The sequence below is a fragment of the Pelodiscus sinensis genome, chromosome 3 (assembly GCF_049634645.1).
Source record: "Pelodiscus sinensis isolate JC-2024 chromosome 3, ASM4963464v1, whole genome shotgun sequence".
NCBI lineage: Eukaryota > Metazoa > Chordata > Testudines > Trionychidae > Pelodiscus > Pelodiscus sinensis.
The window spans coordinates 1,299,602-1,323,432 of record NC_134713.1 but is presented as its reverse complement, the minus strand read 5'-3'; the positions used below and the strand labels follow the sequence as shown (position 1 = coordinate 1,323,432).

Below are 23,831 nucleotides of genomic sequence, written 5' to 3'. Positions count from 1 at the left end.
AAGCTCTGGCTGGGATGATGGAGTTGGGCTGGTCCTGCTCTGGGCAGGGGCCTGGACTCGATGCCTCCTGAGGTCTCTGCCCGCCCTGGGATTCTGGGATTCAAAGTTCACAGCAGAGCAGAGAACTCCCAGGAAAAGGGTTTGTAGCGGGAAGACGGGTCGATCCCGCAGGGCGGAGGAGCTGGACAGAGGCACGGAAAGCACCAGGCCCACAGACACAAGCCGGCGGCTTGGAGACAGCACCAAGATGCATCACGTGGCCAGACGGGAAGACAGCGTGTGCGAGGCAGCCCCCGGCTCAGTTGCAATGAGGGCGCGTGGGCCCTGCACTTCATCAGGCACTAAGCAGGGTTTGGTCCTGGTTGGTACTTGGGTGGGAGACAGCTCCAGGAAAAATAAACAGGGGTAGTGGTGACTCACTAGGGGGCACTCCGCCCCCCAGGTCTGTTTCCTGGGGGATAAGTAATGCCGAGTTGGGGGGATGTGATTTACGAGGTTTACCGGAGGCTTCCTTTGTCGACCGCGCCGCGTCTAGACTGCCGCGCTGTGCCGACAATCAGCTGATCCGGCACAGCGTGGCGGCCATTTTTATTTTAATGCAGCTGGGGATATTTAAATCCCTGCTTCTTTGACTATGCCGAATAAACTATTTTCCATGGCTCCATCGACAGAGCCACGTAGCCTGAGAGGAGTATGAGAGGGGTCAGATGGGATCAGACCAAAGGCCCATCCAGCCCAGTCCTGTCTGCCCACAGGGGCCAATGCCAGGTGCCCCAGAGGGAGGGAACAGAACCGGGAATCAGCCAGTGATCCCTCCCCTGTCATCCACTTTCAGAGAAACGGAGGCTGGAGACGCCATCCCTATCCACCCTGGCTCACAGCCACTGATGGACCTAACCTCCTTGGATCTATCTAGCTCGTTTTTGATTCTTTAAAGTCCTAGACTTCCCCACATCCTCTAGCAAGGAGTTCCACAGGTTGACTGTGCGCTGAGTGAAGAAAAACTTCCTTTGGTTTGTTTGAAACCTACTCCCTATTCATTTCATTGGGTGACCCCTAGTTCTTATGTGATGGGAATAAATAAATAACTTTTCTTTATTCACTTTTTCTATACCAGCCATGATTTCATAGACCTCTGTCCTATCCCCCCTTAGTCTCCTCTTTTCTAAGCTGAAAAGTCCCCGTCTCTTTAATCTCTCTTCGTATGGGACCCGTTCCAAACCCCTCATTGTTTTTGTTGCCCTTTTCTGAACCTTTTTCAATGGCCAACAGATCCCTTCTGAGATGAAGCAACCTCATCTGTACGCAGTACTCACGATGTGGGCGTCCCGTGGTTTTATACAGAGATGAGATATTCTCTGTCCCTTTTGGAATGACTCCTACCACGCCGCTTGCTGGTTTGCTGCCGCTGCCCACGGCGTGGCTGTTTTCGGAGAACTCTCCACCGTGACTCCAAGATCTCGCTCTCGAGTAGTTTGTCGGGCAGCAGCCCGGCCACGACTCCCCGAGCGCCGGTGGGGCTGTGCTGGTTCCGTGCGTGGGCGTCTTCCAGCCCTGCGCTGGAATGGAAGGTGCTATAGAAAGAGCCGACCTCCCCTGTTTCAGTATGCCACTCTGCTTGCCCTGGCACGGCCCATCATGCCCGCCTGGGGCCGGACACTGAGAACCCTCATCTCCCCGGCAAGTCCATGGCTTGAGGACACCGTGGGGCTGCCCCATAGGTGCTCAGCCCCCTGCAGGGCCATTCTGCTTCTTGACAGTCACCAGCTAAGCCAAGATTTGAACCCGGGTCTCTCAGGGCAGAAGGGGAAGAGAAGTCGTACCACCTCCAGATGGGGGCGAGGTTGCCGACAGCGGAGGCAGGTGGAACAAACCCTGATGGAAGGAGTAGCCCCTGCTTAGCTGGGCAGCCGTCTGTACCCCCCTGGGCACAGGGGGGCTGCAGAAAATGAAACAACTAGAGCCCAGCATGGCCACTTGCCTTTCGGGGCTGTCTCTGCAGGCCCCGCTGGGGAGGAAGGACACCCAGCCCGCTGGTGGGGCAGGGGAGACCGTGCGTCTGCACGCCACGACCACAGCAACTTCAGCGCGAAAACGCCCTGGTGATGGGGGGACTAGAACTCAGAACCGTCCGGCTTCCACAGGCCAGGCCAGGCCAGGCCAGGCCCCTGCCCCGCCACTGGGCAGCGCCGCCTGAGGCCGTGGTCCCCCGGCCCGCACGTTACCACGTGTTCCGCGGCAGAGCGTGGGCGAGACAAGCCTTTGGGACGAGAGGAAGGTGCCTGCGGGGGTCTTCTGCGGTTTGGAGGGGAGGCCGGGACACAGCATCTCCTCAGCGCCCGTTCGTGCACACACCGCAGTGGCGGCGCGCAGCACGGAGTCACTAATTCGGCTGCCACGCCTCCTAGGGAGCGCTGCCCAGGCCCATCGGAGCCCTGCAAAGCGGCCCGGCCCAGGCGACGACAGGCGCAGAGCAGCGGCAGGTCCCCAGCCCGGCTCGTAATTCCATTAGGCTAACGTGCCACATGGCCCGGTTCAGCGCATCCCGCCCAGAGAGCTGCTTTGATCTCTCTGGAGCCAGCCGCAGAGCCGGGCGCCAGCGCGGAGCAACAGGCGGCGAGGCAGCCTGGCGGCCGGCGGGACACGCTCTGCCAGCGAAGCGAGCCAAGCCTGGGGCTGAGAGCCTCGCCCGGACCTCCCATCCGGAGAGCTCCCAGCCGGGACACAGGGACAGCCCAACGCCGGGGCAGGACGGGGGCGGGCAGCTGAGCCTGCGGAGAGAGCAGGGGGGAAGCGCGGCAGGGCACAGGGGGAACCAGGGACACCCCCAGTGCAAAGGCGGGGAACTGAAGCCCTGGGGACCCCGGATGCAGCCCTTTGCCACCCCGTCCCGGCCAGACTCCCCAGCCGCGCTCAGACCCCGCACTCCCACTCCGCTCCTGCACCCCCCTTTCTATCTGACCCCGCACTCCCACTCCGCTCCTGCACCCCCCTTTCTATCTGACCCCGCACTCCCACTCCGCTCCCGCACCCCCCTTTCTGCCTGACCCTGCCCCCCACTCCGCTCCTGCACCCCCCTTTCTGCCCGCCCCTGCCCCCCACTCCGCTCCTGCACCCCCCTTTCTGCCCGCCCCTGCCGCCCACTCCGCTCCTGCACCCCCCTTTCTGCCTGACCCTGCCCCCCACTCCGCTCCCCCGCTCCCCTTTCCACCCAGACCCTGCCCCCACTCCATTCCCGCACCCCCCTTTCCGCCTGACCCTGCCCCCCACTCCGCTCCTGCACCCCCCTTTCCACCTGCCCCTGCCCCCCACTCCGCTCCTGCACCCCCCTTTCCGCCTGACTCTGCCCCCCACTCCGCTCCTGCACCCCCCTTTCCACCTGCCTCTGCCCCCCACTCCGCTCCTGCACCCCCCTTTCTGCCTGACCCTGCCCCCCACTCCGCTCCTGCACTCCCCTTTCTGCCTGACCCTGCCCCCCACTCCGCTCCTGCACCCCCCTTTCTGCCTGACCCTGCCGCCCACTCCGCTCCTGCACCCCCCTTTCCACCTGACCCTGCCCCCCACTCCGCTCCCCCGCTCCCCCTTCCACCCAGACCCTGCCCCCACTCCATTCCCGCACCCCCCTTTCCGCCTGACCCTGCCCCCCACTCCGCTCCTGCACTCCCCTTTCTGCCTGACCCTGCCCCCCACTCCGCTCCTGCACTCCCCTTTCTGCCTGACCCTGCCGCCCACTCCGCTCCTGCACCCCCCTTTCTGCCTGACCCTGCCGCCCACTCCGCTCCCCCGCTCCCCTTTCCACCCAGACCCTGCCCCCACTCCATTCCCGCACCCCCCTTTCCGCCTGACCCTGCCCCCCACTCCGCTCCTGCACCCCCCTTTCCACCTGACCCTGCCCCCCACTCCGCTCCCCCGCTCCCCCTTCCACCCAGACCCTGCCCCCACTCCATTCCCGCACCCCCCTTTCCGCCTGACCCTGCCCCCCACTCCGCTCCTGCACCCCCCTTTCCACCTGCCCCTGCCCCCCACTCCGCTCCTGCACCCCCCTTTCCGCCTGACCCTGCCCCCCACTCCGCTCCCACACCCCCCTTTCCGCCTGACCCTGCCCCCCACTCCGCTCCCGCACCCCCCTTTCCGCCTGACCCTGACCCCCACTCCGCTCCTGCACCCCCCTTTCTGCCTGACCCTGACCCCCACTCCGCTCCTGCACCCCCCTTTCCACCTGCCCCTGCCCCCCACTCCGCTCCTGCACCCCCCTTTCCGCCTGACCCTGCCCCCCACTCTGCTCCCACACCCCCCTTTCCGCCTGACCCTGCCCCCCACTCCGCTCCCGCACCCCCCTTTCTGCCTGACCCTGCCCCCCACTCCGCTCCTGCACCCCCCTTTCCACCTGACCCTGCCCCCCACTCCGCTCCTGCACCCCCCTTTCCGCCTGACCCTGCCCCCCACTCCGCTCCCACACACCCCTTTCCACCTGACCCTGCCCCCCACTCCGCTCCCGCACCCCCCTTTCCGCCTGACCCTGACCCCCACTCCGCTCCTGCACCCCCCTTTCTGCCTGACCCTGCCCCCACTCCGCTCCTGCACCCCCCTTTCTGCCTGACCCTGCCTCCACTCCGCTCCTGCACCCCCCTTTCTGCCTGACCCTGCCCCCCACTCCGCTTCTGCACCCCCCTTTCTGCCTGACCCTGCCTCCACTCCGCTCCTGCACCCCCCTTTCTGCCTGACCCTGCCCCCCACTCTGCTCCTGCACCCCCCTTTCCGCCTGCCCCTGCCCCCAACTCCGCTCCCACGCTCCCCCTTCCACCCAGACCCTGCCGTCCATTCCGCTCCCGCACCCCCCTTTCCGCCTGACCCTGCCCCCAACTCCGCTCCCATGCTCCCCCTTTCACCCAGACCCTGCCCCCCACTCCATTCCCGCACCCCCCTTTCCGCCTGACCCTGCCCCCAACTCCGCTCCCATGCTCCCCCTTCCACCCAGACCCTGCCCCCCACTCCGCTTCTGCACCCCCCTTTCCGCCTGATCCTGGACTCCCACACTGCTCCCGTGCCCCCCTTCCCGCCTGACCCTGGACTCCCACACTGCTCTCGCGACCCCCTTCCATCCAGACCCTGCCCCCCACTCTGCTCCCGCACCCCCCTTCCCGCCCAGACCCCACCCCCCACTCCGCTTCTCGCTTGTTTTCCTCCAGTCGGCCCCTCGTATTTCAGCTGAGTCCTTTCCCCACCGGCCCTCGGGATGCTGCCCTCGCCAGGCGGGTCTGCGAAAGCAGGTGCTTCGAGGGGCCGAGGGTTTGGCGCATTTAGACCCCGGCGTTTGCTTGGGGCACTGGACTCAGCGCCCATGTGTCTCTGTCAGGCCCTGTGGTTCGCCCGTCTTCCTCCCCCCTCTTTGGGGAGCAGCACTAGCCCCGTTCGGAGGCGGTGCTGGCACAGCCCCTGTCCGAAGCAGACTTAAAAGCTGGGTCCCTGCAGCCCCGTCTCCGCAGGGGGCAGGGGAGGTCGAGGCGCAGCGGGAAACGGCGCGAGCGAGGACTGAAGCCGACTCGGCTCACACCGGCTCTGCTGCCGTTCTGCTTTTTGACTAATCGAATCGGTGCTGGAAATCCCATCGACTTCGATTCACTCATCGAACAATTTCACAGCCCCCGTCCACAGCCGTACACCTGCTCTGGGATCAGGCTGGGACGGCCAAGAGCTCGGGGAAGCTCTCCCCAGGGGCAGGAGCTACCCTGAAAGCCGCTGCCTGCCCAGTCGGGCTGGGAGACAGGACACAAGGGGGCCAGGTACCTTCCCACTTGCAGCCCTGCCTCTCCTGCCCTGGGATTCCTTTTCTGGGAGGGCTGCACCTCTGATTGGAGGGTATCCAGCCCCCCCCCCCCCCCGCCCCCCAGCCGGGCTGCTCCAGCGACGAAAGGAACGTCCGTTTGGACCAAGAGGCGAGAATCGGATTGATCCCCCGGACAGGGTGCCTGGAAGGAGGGACCCTCCCACAACGAGGGGCGGGAAGCAATGTTGTTCATCTGCAAGCCGGCAGGAGACGTTATTCTCTTTGCAAGGCGCTGGCACCTCCGAACCCCCCTGAATCCTTCGCCGCTGATCTCACTCGTCCTGCCGAGGTCCGAGCCGGTTGGCTGCTTGGAGGAGACTTCGCCTCGCCCCCGGGGAACTCGGATGGTCCGGGGGGAGTTTACGCACACGTCAGTCATGTGCTGCTCAGAGGTGGGGTGGTCCCCTCTGTGTGTTCTTGGGCCCGGCCCGTCTCCTTCTGGTCTGGCTATGGAGACTGAAAACTCTCTTAGCAGGGCCTGCTTCTCCGGGTGTGCACAGAGCTCTGGGCTAGGCACTGGTCACACGCTGCCCTGCATGGTGCTTAGCGCTGTGAGTTTAGCACACCGCGTTGTCCTGGTAAATTCACAGAGGGTAGGTCCATCAATGCTTATTAGCCAGGCCGGGTAGGGATGGTTCCCGGTGCTGTTCCCTCCCTCTGGGGCGCCTGGCACTGGCCGCTGTGGGCAGACAGGACCCGGGCGGGTGGCCCTTTGGTCTGACCCCGCCTGGCCGCTCGCAGGTTCACATCTCAGGGGTGGGCGAGTGTCCTCTCGCTACACGTTCTAGGTGTTTTAGGAAAAACGGCGGTGGGGCTTGGAGCTATTATTGTGATTAACCCTGCGTGGGATTCTGCACCCGGAGACGCTGGCCCCCTTCTCAAGGAAGCTGCGCTAACGGGCTGCGTCAAAAGGACCGAGGTTCCAAGGCCACGAGAGGAGGCCGGGTGAACTTCCCTGAAGGTGGCGTTCGCCTCCAAAGATACCCTGGCCACTTGGAGATGCGCCGTCTGTCAGCTGCCGGCCAGCGAACGCTGCTCCCCATCGGTTCTCGCAGGCCACCTTCCGCCACGGACCTCATTGCTCTTTGGGGACAGCCTTTGCCACGCGCAGGCCACGAGTTCCAACGGGTGCCCCCTGTGGTCGTTGGCCCATCAAGAAGAGAAGAGCCTTCTACTGCTGCCAGCTAATGGAGTTACTCCTTCCAAAGACGTGGCTGAGGTCTGTGATTTCAGCGCTGACAGTCTCAGGCCCTATCCCCGCTGAATGTGGAGAGGGAGTTGCTCTGGGCAGTGCGGGGGAATTCCCTCGGGGGATGGTATTCTGGTAGGCGGAAAGCAGGCAAACCCTTCCCCAAACCCTTTGAGATAGGCTGGGGCATGGGGGGGAAGCCGTGGGCCAGAGGTGCCCAAGAGAACAAGGCTGCATGTCGCGTGGTAGGTCCGTGGCGGTTTGGGGTGGAACGCGGAGTCCAGATGTTCAGCTCCGTCTCTTAACAAGACCCTCCGTGGGGTCAGACCCGGGGGGGGGGGGGGGGGGATTTCCAATTCTAGAGGCCTTGTTAGTCTGGCAGACAAAGGCAGAACAAGACCCCCTGGCCGGAGCTGGGAACGAATCAAGCAGGAAAAACGTCGATTTGTCCCCGCATGAGCGGCCGCCCACGGCTGTGCCGGATTCCCCCACGCTTAGAGTCATTCCACCGAGGCAGACGTCACCCTAACAGACTCCCCCACGAGCGGGGCTAGCCGCAGGAACCAGCGAGCGGGCTCAGGAGGTCGGCGCGGACAATGACTCCCCCCGAGCCCTAAGTCTCTGGACCCTGCTGTGCCGATCTGACTCACTCTTCTCCTTCTCTGCCGTTTTACGAGTCCCTCGCTCGCCTCTCCGCAGACCCACACAGATGGGCTATGGCGTGCCCAGAAAGGAACTAGCCTCGAGAGGCCTGCAAAACAGGAGAGTAAAAGCCGGCCAAATGTAAAAGCAGCCTAACTCGCCCGCCTCTTGCATCCTGTTTTGCAAAGCTCCGAATGGAGCCGGGATATTTTTAGCAGTTTGCTCATGCGCCTGTCCCATTACCCGGCGCGTCTGGAGAGTCACAAGGGCCAGGCTCGTGCCAGGTCCAGAACGGGGCCCTCCCCCACGGGGAATCGGCAGCATGTGCCTGAAAACACCAGGGAGCCAGCGTGGGTTTGCGTAATTCACGCTGCTGTTATTTACGAGGTGGATTTTCACTACAATGAAACAGCCGAGCCGAGAGCCCCACAAGCAGCTACAGACGGAGCCTCGGTTGCTTGGCAAGGCCACACCCCCGCTTTTCGGAGTGGGTGTCTCGCTGAGTGAGAAACGTCCGCCCAGGGAAGAGCGGGCCGGAGCCCTCTGGCTCCCTAGACCAGCGATTTGCAAAGTGTGATCCGTGGGTCACTAATGCGCCACAACTGGCTTGCAGGTGGGCCTGGGGCTTGGGGCTTCCCTCCTCACCCCTGCCCCACACTGGTGCTCCAGCTCTACCCCCCTCCCTCCACAAGGTTGATGCACCAGCTGTGTGTGGGGAGAAGCCTCAGATCTGACTTGTGGGGAGAGGAAGGGGCCACGCTCCCTGCGGGGTTTCCTTTTGAAATGTACAAAAACCCCTTGGGGCCCTTGTACATTTCACAGGCTCCGACGCTGCAGGGAGCGCGGGCCAGCGCCCCGCTGGGCTTCCGTTTTTCAGCTGTAGCAAGAGCCCGGCAAGAGCTCAGGAAATCCCATCGAGTGTCCGATGAGTCAACTGAACTGGAGCAAGAGCCTGCCCTTCGCCATTCAGATAATGGAAACTGCGCGGATGAGACCTCGGCTGGAGTCTTGTGTCCAGTTCTGGGCACCACATTGCAGGAAAGATGGGGAGAAATGGGAGAAGGTCCAGAGAAGAGCCACAAAAGGTCTAGAGAACAGGAGCTCTGAGGGGAGGCTGAAGGAATTGGGCTTGTTTAGTTAGGAAAGGAGAAGTCTGAGAGGGCACATGAGAGCAGCTTTCAAGTATCTAAAAGGGTGTCACAAGGAGGAGGGAGAAAAATGGTTCTCCTTGGGTGCTGAGGACAGGACAAGGAGCAATGGGCTTAAACTGCAGCAAGGGAGGTTTAGGTTGGACTTTAGGAAAAACTTCCTGCCTGTCAGGGTGGTCAAACACTGGACTAAATTGCCCAGGGGGGTTGTGGAATCTCCATCCCTGGAGATATTTCAGAGCAGGCTGGACAGACACCTGTCAGGGATGGTCTAGATGGTGCTTGGTCCTGCCGTGAAGTCATGGGGCTGGATTCAGTGACTTTGAGGTCCTCCCAGTTCTGGTGCAGGCACAAAGAGATGGCAGCCGAGTCCGCGCCCGGGGCAGGTGCCTGGCCTTTGCAGCGGCAGGAGGCAATCAAGCGGGTTTTTCTCAGTGCTGTAATTCGAAAAGGCCGCTCTCGGCCGGCTCGGGGAACGGGTCAGCGGGAGAGCGATCGCCACGCTTGAAAGCGCCGCGGATGAAAAGCCCCAGTGAAACACGCCAAGCCCTTCGCGAAGGAAGGGCCCGTTGCTTTCCTGGAAGGCCGGGAGACGCAGCGAGCGGACACAGCTGCGGGAGGACAAACAAGAGGGGCTGGCGCGTTGCCACCGGAACTGGAAGGTTGCGCCGGGCAGGGAATGGGACGGAAGGCCTGGGGAGAGGGTTACCGGGGTGACCCAGAAGACCCAGGGACAGGATGTTTTCTTGGAGGATCTCGTCTCCGCGTGAAGACTCCGTCCCTGCTGGGATCTGAGCCCGGGGCCGGCTCCAGCGTCTAGTCAGGTCTCCGCTGAGACCGTGCCCAGAGAGACCGTCTAGGACCGTTTTCACTGCGAGGCTGCTTTCGGCAAGCTGGGCACCTGCTCCCCGGAGGCACCGTGTCCCCCCGCGTCGATCCCCAGCAAGCTGGGCAGGATGCAAGCGCCTGGCCAATGGCGCTCTCGCCTCCTCCTAGGCCCCCTCCGGGCCATCTGCTTCCCTTGGCTTGCAGGGGTGACTCCCAGCCAAGATCGTAAATGCTCTGGTATTAGCGGCCGTGAGCTCGGCAGCAGGGTCCCGGCCAGGCAGGGGCTCTGACCCTCCACGTTGGCCAAGAGGCTGATGTCAGCCAAAGAGGGCAGAAGGGCCCGTGGGCCCATCGGAAGGAGAATGCCTTTCCCAGAGAAACGGCCACACCCACCAGACCCCAGAGGATTAGTGTTTGCCGACCTGCGTAGGACCAGGTGGGACCAGCCTGCCAGCCCCACACGCCATCCTTTCATGCTTGCAAACCTCCCCTATTTACTTACCTGCTCTAGAAGAGAGGCTCCCAGATGGATTTTTGCAGCTTCCTCTCTACAGCCAAAGGGTTTCCTTTGGCCCAGGATTTTTCCTTTGCTATCTCCAGAGTCCCCCAGAAACTTTCAGGAGAAGGGGAAGTGATTTGCTTGTTCCCATAACACAAGAACTAAGGGTCCCCCAATGAAATGAATAGGGAGCAGGTTTCAAACACACCAAAGGACGTTTTTCATCATGCAGTGCACAGCCAACCTGTGGAACTCCTTGCCAGAGGATGTTGTACAGCCAGGACCTTAAGGGTGTGTCTACCCAGCACCCAAAATAAGATACGCAATTGGCACTACACAAATTGCATAGCTCATTTTAAGTCCATTATTTTGTCATTTGGCACAGTCTACACAGCGCCAAATTTCAGAATAAAGTGCTATTTCGAGCCGTCCCGTACTCCTCGTACAAAGAGGTTTGCAGGGATGGCGAAATAGCACGTCTGCTACCTTTCAAAAGACACGGGGTAGCTATTTCTGAACGCCGCTCATATCCCGAAATGGCTCTGCTGTGTAGACATAGCCTAACGGGGTTCAAAGAAGAGCTAGATGAATTCCCGGAGGACAGAGCCCTCCCACGTATTCGCCTGGGAGGGTGTCCCTGGCCCCCGTCTGGCAGAGGCTGGGAATGGGCGCCAGGGGAGAGATCACACGAGGATTCCCGGTTCTGTTCGCTCCCTCTGGGGCGCCCGGCACTGGCCACTGTGGGCAGACAGGACATGGGGCTGGATGCACCTTTGGCCTGACCCTGTCTGGCTGCTTTTAAGTTCTTAATCTTGATCATCTGGTCTGGCCTGTGCACCGCCAGCCACGAGCCTCGCCCCCCCCACTCCCGTGGCAGGCCCCCGACCCCCGGCCGAGTGACCGAGTCCCTCAAATCTTGATTTAAACACCTCACCTTCCAGGGAATCCACCCTGGCTCTTGCTCAAAGCAGCCAGCGGCCCAGGCTCCAGAGACAGGCCAACCTCCCCCGCCGCCCGCCCCGGCATGGGGCAAAATTCCTTCCTGTCGCCTCGCCCTCACAGCCCCTCCCTTCCACCCCCAGTAGGGCCTTTCCCTGAGTCGCGCTTGGGGGCTTGTCACAGGGCGCTCCCTCCCCCGGGGCTGCTGCCTCCTGGCCTGACACCCCCCCTTGAGGTCACTCTCTCGCCACCTCTGTGGGACTCAGTCCTCCAGCCAGGTCACAATGGGGCTTCCCCCTCTGAGTCTCACTGGACCCTTCGTCCAGGCAATGCCACCCCATAGGGGGTCAGGGGGACCCAGGCTCACCCACTCTCCGGCGTGCAGCCAGGGATTGCTTGGCCATAATAACCCCTCATGGGGTGCTTATCTCACTAACTGGACCCTTACGCAGCCTCTTTCATTCTTTCCAGGATGGGGTGGCATGAATATCCCATTGTTCCTGACAAGGTCCAGTCCCTGGTAAACACGGGACAGAAGGCTGGAACTCAAGCTGTGCAGAAGCCTGTTTGTTTGCACCTGTCATTTTGGTAGGTGTTTTCATTAATTCAGTAAAAGCTCCTGCTGGAGATGGATTGATTCCATATAGCATGGCAGAGACAGGGTATATATATATTTATTAAAAAAATCTAATGATTTCTCTCTTCCCTTCCATCTGCTTGCTCTGTCTCTCTCACTCTCCTTTTGCTTCTTTAGCAAACTGATGTCAGTTCCTTTAGGCTTCTGCTGTTTGGTTGTGCTCACTAGGGGTAAAATTCACCTTTTACACACAGAGCCAGCACCATGCCCTATTCTGGGAAGCCAACACTCCTGCATTTTGTTTTGCTGCGTGGCTGGGGCCAAGTGTTCAAAGACAGCCTGTAATTTTGAAGGCCCAAATTCAGACAGAAGGAGGCAGGCAGCTTTTTAAAGTTGCTTAAGTAACACCTTCACCATGTTTGAACTCACGACGTTCTGTGCCAAAGCACAGGTCTCTACCACTTGAGCTAAAGGAGAGCCTCCATTTGTAGTCAACAAAAGTTGGCTTTTCTCTGCTATGCAAACCAGCCACTCTAGCAGGGCACAATACATACCTTGCCGGTATGTGACACGGAGCACTCCCCTGGTGAATGCAGTGGGTGTGGGAGAGCACTCTGCAATTTTGAAAGCCTAGTTCCTGCGGATAAGTGTCTTTGGTAAACAGCAATCACCAAAATTAGAAGCCACCTTTAAAAACGGGAGTTTTAATCTCGTGATCCCCAGTTCACTGGCCTTCTGGGCAGGTTGTGAGAATGAATTCATCTGTCTGAAGAGCACTTGGAGAGCCTCAAATGAAAGGTCTTAATTAGGTGTTTTAATTAATGTAGGACACAAATTCAGTCCGGCCAATTCCAAATATTTAGAACACAGGCCTCAGTTCCCCCAAAACCACAGCTTGAGTTAAAAATCAAGAGCTTATCAAATAAATCAATTGGGAGCCTTTTCGTCTGTCTCCCAGTTTCTGAGGGTATGTCTAAACTGCAGAGTTTTTTCGGAAAAATGAAAAAAACCTTCACTTACGTCCACACTGCAATCGTGTTCTTTTGAAAAAAAAAATCGAAAGGACGGAAGGGTTTTTCCGACATTGGTAAACCTCTTTCTACAAGGAAGAAGCCTTTTGGCAAAAGAGCTCTTTCGGGAAAAGGCGTGTGTGGACGGGGAAGAGGGATTTTTTTAGAAAGAAGAGGAAAGAGGAAAAAGTACAGGTGCCCTGGTGGCCATTCCACCCATGGTAATCACAGCTGAAATGCGAGAGAGCGTCCATTCAGTGTGGACGCTATCTGTCCAAAAAGCAGATCGCTTTTTCGATGTGCTTTGGCAGCGTGGACGTGCTCTTTCGGAAGAAGTTTTTTTGGGAAGATCTCTTCTGGGAAAGCTTCTTCCGAAAGAAGCCTGCAGTCTAGACGTAGCCTGAGTTACATTTACAAGTTCTTCTCTGCCACCATGAAGGATAGAAACACCCTTTGTATTTTGTTTTCTCTACGTGAAAGCGAAGGATCTCACATTATCATCTGACGCCAGGAGCCGGGGCTTTAAAGAAAAGTGCTAGTGATCATGACAGAATTGTGAGCGTGCGTGGTGGCGTCATCCGTCCCCTTCAGGGAAGTGCTGCCTACTGGTCAGCCCACCTTACCACCTGGCACGGCTCTTTAAGAGTTGAAAGGGCTGATTATAGATATAAGGACCGGGGAGATATTGGGAGAGAGCGACGAAGAGTCCTGTGGCACCTTATAGACTAACTGAAGTGTTGGAGCATAAGCTTTCGTGGGCAAAGACCCACTTCGTCAGATGCATGTAGTGGAAATTTCCAGAGGCAGGTATAAATATGCAGGCCAGAATCAGTCTGAAGATGACGAGGTGGATCCAATCAGGGAGGATGAGGCCCACTTCTAGCAGCTGATCTGGAGGTGTGAATTCCAAGAGAGCAGAAGCTGCTTTTGTAGTTAGCGAGCCATTCACAGTCTTTGTTTAATCCTGAGTTGATTGTGTCAAACTTGAAGATGAACTGTAGCTCAGCAGTTTCTCTTTGAAGTCTGATCCTGAAGTTTTTTTGCTGCAGGATGGCTACCTTTAGATTTGCAATTGTGTGTCCAGGGAGATTGAAGTGTTCCCCTAGCAGTGGTCTCCAACCATTTTACACCCAAGATCACTTTTTAAGTCTCAGAACAGGCGAAGATCTACCGCCCTGCCCCTACCTTGAAGCCCCACCCTCTCTATTCTCCTGTCCATCGCTTGCTATCGCCAGTCCTTATACACTCTGCTAAACAGTTTATTTTTAAATGATGCAATATATAAAATTAAAATCACATGTTTATAGTTATGAAATAAATGGTCTGTTTTTAATTCATGCTATTTAAATGTCAAATGAAGCATTTACAATTATACATTTTGTTTTCTGCTATTTTGTAAATCTAAAATCAAGTCTTGATAATTAGATATTTTTCTTCTAATAACAAAGTCTCAGTGTGACACCTGTGACTGAACAGTATCTGCCACAGTCAGCTGGCTGGGGTGTTTCAGCCTCCCCACCTCCCAGCTCCCACCATTCCTCGCAGCTACTCACCTGAGTTGTTGCTCGGTGAGTAGCTGCTCCACAAATGAGGAAATCTAATGTAAATGTACTGTGCAGGCGCGCAGTTCAGAGAGGGCTCAAGAGCTACTCTTAGAGCCCCTGAGATCGACCGGTAGATCGCGATCTACTGGTTGGTGACCACGGCCCTACAGGTTTTTATATGTTGCCATTCCTAATATGTGATTTGTGTCCATTGATTCTTTTACGTAGGGAGAGAGGAAACCTTTCCGGGAACACAAAGGTTTGGAAAGGAAACCCTGTTTCCCTGTTCTCCAAGGGGACTGAGAGCCCTGTAGAGACTGGCTTAAATGCAGCCCTGTCCCCCCGCAACATGGAAAACTGAGAGAGCCGTGAGGGAACGGGGGACCCAGCGTAAGGCGCAGGCTTCGGAGGAAACCCGGCATATCTTTTGTTTCATTGGCACTTTTCAATCAGGGCCCTTTTGCACGAGCTTTTCTACTAAGCAACCCCAAGGAGGAAATCTGGGCCTGAAGGCGCCTGAACAGAGCCAGTGGCTTTCTGAGAAGGGAAACTGAGGCAGGGAGCCCATGCAGTGCCACTCTAACTCGGCAGGGGGCGTGGAAGGGCAGATTTCAGGGGTTGCCTGTCTATTGGGGCCACACTGGGGCTAAAGCCACCTGGAAGAAGGGGGCCTTGCACATCCCATGGCATGACAAAGGGCAGCAGTAGCAGGAGGGGTGGCGGAAGGCCAGCGCTAGCTGGCCCACTCCTGCACCTGTCTGACCCCAGGTAGCTGCTCCTTCAGACTGCAACAGAGGCAGCATGCGGCCTTGGGGGCTCTGGCCCAGTCCCAAGGACCAAAGCAATCCCAGGGAAGGGGCTCGGCCGAGGCTGCTTCCCCGCCAGTGTGGAAGAGGGGTCAGTGTTTTCCTAGGCACCCAGCCTCATGGGTGTTTGCGTTGTGGGGGCCGGACTTGGGGATGCGCCTCCGTTCACACGAGCTGTCGGCTCACTTGAAACTCCTCCCAGCGGGGACTGAATTAAAACCACGCACATGACTGGCATGCGGCCCCCCCGCCTTCCACGAGTCCCCTCTCCATCCCAGCATCCCGTGCAGACTTTGACAGCAGGCAGACCCCCCCCCCCCCCCGCAGGCCGCCTTGCTCTCCTCTTGTCAGCACTGAGAAAGCAAAGCTTATTTGGAAGGCAGAAGGGTGCAGCATGGACTTGGGAGGTGAGCTATAAGCAGAGCTGTGCTTGCACGCCAGTCTAGGGATTTTGTTCCCATCCATGTGCGGAATAATTTTATACACACCACACCATGTGCGAATGTGCACCACCAGCAGAAACAAAGCCTAGCTGTGGGCGCTCTGCTAACCAGCTGGGCAGCATTTGGATTTCTCCTGAGCCACCGCACAAGCACCCAGCTTACAGGGAACCCTGGGTCGCCACCCAAACAGTCTCTTAAGTCATGCTCTGGTCGGGGGAGGCTGTGAACAGAGGACGGAAGGAAGATATGGGTTGGATTTGTTCAGAAACTACTGAAGGACGCATGCTCTATCTCTGCTTCCATTTAAGTACCAAGTGTGTGAGCTGGACCCTCTTTGGACCGAATGAAACTGACGCAGACGTGTGTGTCAGTGAACCTATACTGTGACCGGCCAATGGAGATTCTCCTTGGGCTGAGGAGATCTGGGATTCCCAGTTGCTTTCCCCCTGGCCCAAGCTAGTCCTAGCAGCAAGGCCTCAGCCCAGACCCCGCACTGCCCCGCAGAGCCGTGAGGGGCTGCCTTCCCCACGGAGGCCATTTCCCGCTTGCTATCCTCCGAGACGTGTGTGGCCACAGGCCAGACCAACGGCCTCGCAGTGACCCCGCATGATGCCCCTTGGCAGAGCTGAGGGCAGGCATGTGCTCGTGATACCTGCTGGCACAGGTGCCAGGCTGCTAGAGGGGTAACAACCTACTGCCCACCAGCCCGGCGGATGGAGCTCCTCCTGAGGTAGTGGTCAGGTTAGCGGTGCGGCTCATGCCTCAGGCTGACAAATGGGGTTGGCACAAGCCAAAGGAAAGTGCCCCCTACGGTTTGACCCCCCCGGGTTTTCTCTGGAGCTTCTGAGCCCAGTGCTGGGCAGACTTGGTCCTTGCTTGTGCCCCGTAGCCCTGTGGCTCCGAGTCGCGGGCGAGGCAGCTGAAAGGCACCCCGAGATCTCTCTGCCGGTGACCAGTCCTGCTTCTTACGGGGGCGCTGTCCAAACCCACCACAGCGAGGCCCAGCCCGGGCGCTTCTCCAGAGCCGGGCGGAGTCGGAGCTCGATTTCCGTGGCGCCGGGGTTGGGAGGCCCCGCGGCTCTTGGCAGAAGGCCCCTCCAAGCGAGGCCTGTCTTCCAAGGGTCAGCGTGAAATCAAAGGCTCAGACCTCCAAGGGCTGCCTGAGAATTTGGCTCGGGGGACCGGGACAGGTCAAGGCTGCTCATTAACCCCCCCTTGGCATGCCCCGGCCTGAGGCGACACGGCCCACCCAAGCCAAGCATGACTCACGCTGGGCCTGGGTGGACACTGTGTACGGTTACGGCCACGCTGCCAAGCCCTGGAGGGACCGCAGGCCCCGGGAGACATGAGGCGGGGGAGATTAAGGGCTTTCGGAGGGAAACCGCTGAGGTGCTCCTGGAGGGGAAAGTCCAGCATGGCTGGGAGGTCAGGAACGTGGCCACAGAGACGCCAAGGAGGGAGGCAGCCTTTAGCTGGTGAAGCCGCCTTTGAAGTCAGCCGGCGCGGAGGGAGTTCAGCTCCCTGCAGGTTTTGGGGGCTCCAGCCCTCAGTAAGGACGTGGCCCACCCGTTGTGTCCTGCCTGGCTCCAGCGCCAGACGATCCCAAAGCACTTGACGAGTGTGGCGGCGTCGGGGTCCCCGCCTCCTGCACCCCATAATGGCACCAACAGACTCCCCCAGCCAGTAGAATAGAGGTGGTTTATTGCTTCTCCAGGATACAGCACAGCACAGATGTAATCTGGTTCCAGGGCAGGCCTAGGATGCCTCAGCCCCCTTGAGATGGGGGAGCCTGGGCCCCTAAATCCCAGCCCCTTCCCTAGGCTGCTTCCTGTATGATTCCAGACACACAACTCCCAAACTCTCTTCCAGCCCTGCCCCCCAGCCAGGTGCTGGTCTCGCCCTCCTCCCTTTGTCTCCCTCCCTGGGAGGCTGAGCCGGGGTGTCTGGGTTAATCCACATTTGGGAGAGTCAGTGAGAATCTCCCATCCCAGCGCAGGGAGACCCGGGTCACAGAGCAGACAGCCCCCCACTACGTCACAACGAGCAGTAACTGACCCAGGCTCTCAAGGGCTGTGGGAGGGAGAGATTATCGGTATCCCCTGCAGAGGAAGATGGGGAAACTGAGGCAAATGGCGACCTCTTTTTTTTTTCAAAGTGATGAGCCCAAGAGGAGGCAGCCAGCCAGGGGTAGGGTCAGCAATCGCCCCTAGTTGTCAGCAGCCCGTCACCCGACCAGGCCCAGGTGTGGTCGCGAAAGGCAGGGCCCAGGTGTGGGGGCCGAGGGCTGCCCCGTGTGACGATGCAGCGGGAGAGAGACACACGGAGGGCAGCCCCCGCTGGGTACTGGTGTCAGAGGGACCCGGGACTTGGTGTGTGTGAGATTCCCAATCACAGACTCATAGCTCACTAGCACTGGAAGGACCCTCGCGAGGTCATCGAATCCAGCCCCCTGCCCTCACGTCAGGACCAAGCACCGGCTAGAGCAGTGTGTCTCATCCAGTGGTACGAGTCCCTTAGGGGTACTGGAGAGAAGTCTGGGGGGTGCGTCAACACAACTGAAATTTGGAGAAAACGGAATGTTTGTTTTAAGTTTTACAGCGCTTTATTATTTTTGTAATTTTGACACCCAAAAATTTCATCACCCGCCTGGCTACGATTAAGTTGTTTAAACAAATGTGTTGCAATGGTAGAAAAAATTGTTTTGTATCTGAAAACTGTAGGTACTGGGGGTACATTTTTTTTAAACGGGGTACTTTATAAAAAAAAAGGTTGAGAAACACTGCTCTAGACATCCCTGGCAGGTGTTTGTCCAAACTGCTGTTCAATATCTCCAGGGATGGAGGTTCCACAACCGCCCCAGGCAACTTATTCCAGTGCTTCACCACCCTGACAGCAGGAAGTTTTTTCTAAGGTCCAATCTCAGTTTAAGCCCATTGCTTCTTGTCCTATCCTCAGAGGCCAAGGAGAACAATTTGTCTCCCTCCTCCTTGTGGCACCCTTTAAAATGCTTGGATCTTAAATAATAAAGCGCTCTCATGTCCCCTCTCGGTCTTCTCTTTTCCAAACTAAACAACCCAATTCTTTCAGCCTTACCTCATTGCTCATGTTCTCTAGACCTTTCATCATGTTTGTTGCTCTTCTCTGGACCCTCTCCAATTTCTCCACATCTTTCTTGAAATGTGGTGCCCAGAACTCCACATAATACTCCAACTGAGGCCCGATCAGTGCAAAGTAGAGTGGAAGAATGACTTCTCGGGTGCGTCTACACTACACCCTAAGCTTGGAATAAGCTTCAAAATTATGGGGACGGTGACCAAAACCCTGAGGGGAGTGGGAAAGTCAGATACCGGGAAGAAATGCAGAGAGGAAGGAGCGAGAAAGGAGGTCCCCAGTTTTGAATGGAGAAGATAGTGCAATCAACTGGTTACCTGAAGTGTTTGTACACTAATGCGAGAAGCCTGGGCAACAAGCAGGAAGAACTGGAGGCCCTGGCCCAGGCCAAGAAATATGATTTAATTGGGATAACAGAGACTTGGTGGGATGACTCGCATGACTGGAGCGCTGTCATGGAAGGGTATAGATTGTTCAGGAAGAATAGGCAGGGGAGAAAAGGAGGAGGAGTTGCACTATATGTAAGAGAGCACTATGATTGCTCTGAACTCCAGTATAAAGAGGGAGAAAAACTTGTTGAAAGTCTATGGGTCAGGTTTAAAGGAGCAAACAGCAGTGATGTTGTGGTTGGTGTCTGCTACAGGCCACCGAACCAGGTGGATGAGGTAGATGAGGCTTTCTTCGAACAACTGAGCGAAGCTTCCAGATCGCAGGCCCTGGTTCTCATGGGGGACTTTAATCACCCTGACATCTGTTGGGAAACCAATACGGCAGTACACAAGCAATCCAGGAAGTTTTTGGAGAATGTTGGGGATAACTTCTTGGTACAAGTGCTGAAGGATCCGACCAGGGGCCGTGCGCAGCTTGACCTTCTCCTCACAAACAGGGAGGAACTAATAGGGGACGTAGAGGTGGGTGACAACCTGGGAAGCAGTGATCATGAGATGGTAGATTTCAGGATCCTGACCAAAGGAAGAAAAGAGAGTAGTAAAATACACACCTTGGACTTCAAAAAAGCAGATTTTGACTCCCTCAGAGATCTGATGGAAAGAATCCCCTGGGATGTTAACATGAAGGGGAAAGGAGTCCAGGACAGCTGGCAGTATTTTAAAGAAGCCTTATTGAAGGCACAGAAAGAAACCATCCCGACGCGTAGCAAGAGAGGCAAACCTGGTAGGAGACCGGATTGGCTTACAGGGGAAATCCTTGGTGTACTTAAGCACAAAAAGGAAGCTTACAGAAAGTGGAAACTTGGACAAATGACTAGGGAGGAGTTTAAATGTATAGTTCGAGAATGCCGGGGGGTTATCAGGAAGGCGAAAGCGCAAATGGAGTTGCGACTGGCTAAGGATGTGAAGGATAACAAAAAAGGTTTCTACAGGCATGTCAACAAAAAGAAGGTGATCAGAGAGGGTGTGCAGTCCCTAATGGATGAAGGAGGTAACCTAGTGACAGAGGATGTGGGGAAAGCTGAAGTACTCAATGCTTTCTTTGCCTCTGTATTCACGGACAAGGTCGGCTCCTGGACTCCTGTGCTAAGCGACGCAAGATGGGAAGAAGATGGACAGCCCTTGGTGGGTAAAGAACAGGTTAGGAACTATTTAGAAAAACTAAACGTACATAAATCCATGGGTCCAGACTTAATGCACCCAAGGGTACTGAAGGAGTTGGCAAATGTCATTGAGGAGCCTTTGGCCATTATCTTTGAAAAGTCGTGGAGATCGGGAGAAATCCCGGATGATTGGAAAAAGGCAAATGTAGTGCCCATCTTCAAAAAAGGGAAGAAGGACGATCCAGGGAACTATAGGCCGGTCAGTCTTACCTCGGTTCCTGGAAAAATCATGGAAGGGATCCTAAAGGAATCCATTTTGAGACACTTGAATGAGAGGAAAGTGATCAGGAATAGTCAGCATGGATTCACAAAGGGCAAGTCGTGCTTGACCAATCTGATTAGCTTCTATGATGAGGTAACTGGCTCAGTGGACATGGGAAAGTCAGTGGATGTTATATACCTTGACTTTAGCAAGGCTTTTGATACGGTCTCCCACAATATTCTTGCCAGCAAGTTAAGGGAATGTGGATTGGATAAATGGACGGTAAGATGGCTAGAAGGCCGGGCCCAGCGGGTAGTGATCAACGGTTCGATGTCAGGATGGCGGTCGGTTTCTAGTGGAGTGCCCCAAGGTTCGGTTCTAGGACCGGTTTTGTTCAATATCTTTATTAATGACCTGGATGAGGGGATGGATTGCACCCTCAGCAAGTTTGCAGATGACACTAAGCTAGGGGGAGAGGTAGATACGCTTAAGGGCAGAGATAGGGTCCAGAGTGACTTAGACAAATTGGAGGATTGGGCCACTAGAAATCTCATGAGATTCAACAAAGACAAGTGCAGAGTCCTGCACTTGGGACGGAAGAATCCCAAGCATAGTTACAGGCTGGGGACCAACCAGTTAAGTAGTAGTTCTGCAGAAAAGGACCTGGGGGTTACAGTGGATGAGAAGCTAGATATGAGTCAACAGTGTGCCCTTGTAGCCAAGAAGGCTAATGGCATATTAGGATGCATTAAGAGGAGCATTGCCAGCAGATCCAGAGATGTCATTATTCCCCTTTATTCGGCTTTGGTGAGGCCACATCTGGAGTACTGTGTCCAGTTCTGGGCCCCCTACAAAAAGGGCCCCCTACAAAAAGGATGCGGACGCATTGGAGAGGGTCCAGCGGAGGGCAACCAAAATGATTAGGGGTCTGGAGCATATGACCTACGAGGAGAGGCTGAGGGACTTGGGTCTGTTTAGTCTGCAGAAGCGAAGAGTGAGGGGGGACTTGATAGCAGCCTTCAACTTCCTGAAGGGAGGTTCCAAAGAGGATGGAGAGAGGCTGTTCTCAGTAGTGACAGATGGCAGAACAAGGAGCAATGGTCTCAAGTTGTGGTGGGAGAGGTCCAGATTGGATATTAGGAAAAACTATTTTACTAGGAGGGTAGTGAAGCATTGGAATGGGTTCCCTAGGGAAGTAGTGGAGTCTCCATCCCTAGAGGTGTTTAAGTCTCGACTTGACAAAGCCCTGGCCGGGTTGATTTAGATGGGATTGGTCCTGCCTAGAGCGGAGGGCTGGACTTGACGACCTTCTGAGGTCTCTTCCAGTTCTGATTCTATGATAAGGGGATGGTTGGATGAAATAACATGATCTTGGTAACTAATTGACCATTCATTTCCAGGTCAATGGAGGGATGATAGGAGTTGCTATAGGGAACTTTCTGGGTGTCTGGCTGGTGAGTTTTGCCCACATGCTCAGGGGTTAGCTGATCGCCATATTTGGGGTCAGGAAGGAATTTTCCTCCAGGGTAGATTGGCAGAGGCCCTGAAGGTTTTTCGCCTTCCTCTGTAGCATTGGGCACAGATCACAGCTGAAGGACTCTCTGCATGTTGGGGCCTTCAAAGTATTTGAAGGCTTCAGTATCTGAGACATAGGTGAGAGGATTATTCTAAGAGGGGTGGGTGAGATTCTGTGGCCTGCACTGTGCAGGGGGTCAGACTAGATGATCATAATGGTCCCTTCTGACCTTAAAGTCTATGAGTCTATGAGTCTATGAGCTTATTTTGTAATTTGGTGCCGTCTACAAAGCACCAAATTTCGAAATAACCCGCTCTTCGAAAACGTCCTTTACTCCTTGTGGAATGAGGCTTACAGGGATGAAACAAAGGGCTTATCAGAAGACGCGGAATATCTATTTCAGGATACTGGAAGTATTGCAAAATAGGACCGCAGTGTAGACTTACCCTTCGTGTCTTGCTCACAACATTCCTGTTACTGCCTTCCAGAATCACGTGGGTTTTTTTTTTTTTTTTTTTGCAAGGATCACACTGTTGGCTCATATTTAGCTTGGGGTCCACTCTGACCCTCGATCCCTTTCTGCAGGACTCCTTCCTAGACAGTCGCTTCCCGTTGGTTTAAGTTTTCCCAGTTTCGGAGGTTGGAACTTAACGGCTACGTCTACACTGGCCCCTTTTCCGGAAGGGGCATGTAAATTTCAAAGTAGGAATAAGATCCTCTGGAAAAGGGCACTTTTTCCAGAGGATCGGGGCCAGTGTAGACGCTCTTTTCCGGCTTTTTTAAAAGCCGGAAAAAAGCGTCGGACATTTTTATTTTATTTAAATGCCGCGGGGGATATTTAAATCCCCCGCGCATTTCCCTACTACGACTCATGAAATTTACATGCCCCTTCCGGAAAAGGGGCCAGTGTAGACGTAGCCAACTTGATTTACAAGTTTGATTCTTATCAGGGAGGAATAAATAGAGATATCAACTGGTTCCCACAGGACCTTCCACGTCCTAATGACTTAACCAACCAACCAAGCAATAGGTACTTATAGAGGCGCAAATTGTTCTTATTGGCCTCTTGTAACATGAACAATCCAATTCACTATTTTTTTCTCTTTTCCCCCCTTCCCCCCACTCCCTCCCCACCTTCCCTTATTTATTCTTGGATCTGGACTTCTAATACTCTAGTCATCTGAAGCAGTGGGCTGTGCCCGCGAAAGCTCATGAGACCAGCTACATGTCTTGTTAGTCTTTAAGGTGCTGCAGGGCTATTTGTTGGTTTTTAAGTTTTTCCAGCTACAGACGAACCCGGCTGCCCCCTGAAGCTTCCCTCTGTGTATGTGTGAAGGCACCCCGGTGCTCCTCCTATCCCATCCTGGTCCCGGTCCTGCTCCTGGAAAAGTCCCTGTTTGAGCCGGAGCCTGGCTTTTAGAACCTCCCTCACGCTGCTGTGAGCTCAGGCAGACGGTACCCAACCATGAGCCGCTTCGGGAGCTGCATCCCCATCCCCTCCCCGGAGAGGGAGCCGGGCGAGCGGCGCCGTTACCTGCCAGGATGAAAACGCCGACGAGGATCAGGAACACCAGCAAGTAGAGTCCGACCACCGCGTACCTCAGCGCCGCGATGGAGCCCAGCCGCCCACAGCGCCCCAGCGCCCTTCTCCTTCCGCCTGGACCTGGGGGGGGATACAAAGACCTGTGAGGGACAGAATCCTCCGCCTCTCTGCTCACCCGGCCCCGAATAACGGACAGTCTGGGCGAAAACCGGACTCCTGGCAACCCTACTCGGAGCGGGGTGGGGTGGAGGTGGAGCAGAGACTGTGGCAGGGGTGCGGCCTGAGTCCCACGCTTAGGACCCTGGGGGATGTTGCTAGGCCCTGGACCCCCCCTCGGGCTTTCAACCCGGCCAAGCCCCCAGTGCGACTAGGCACCTGATAGACGGACTTTGCAC

At 56.5% G+C, this 23,831-nt stretch overlaps 1 protein-coding gene across 1 annotated transcript in view; it reads right to left on the bottom strand.

The window, feature by feature from the left end:
* The window catches only part of SCARA5 (scavenger receptor class A member 5), a 114,677-nt gene that overhangs the window by 73,512 nt on the left and 17,334 nt on the right, over nt 1-23,831 (bottom strand). Inside the window, exon 3 of the mRNA XM_075925959.1 lies at nt 23,428-23,556. Coding sequence (XP_075782074.1) covers nt 23,428-23,556 — 129 coding nt within the window. The remainder of the gene's footprint in view (nt 1-23,427; nt 23,557-23,831) is intronic.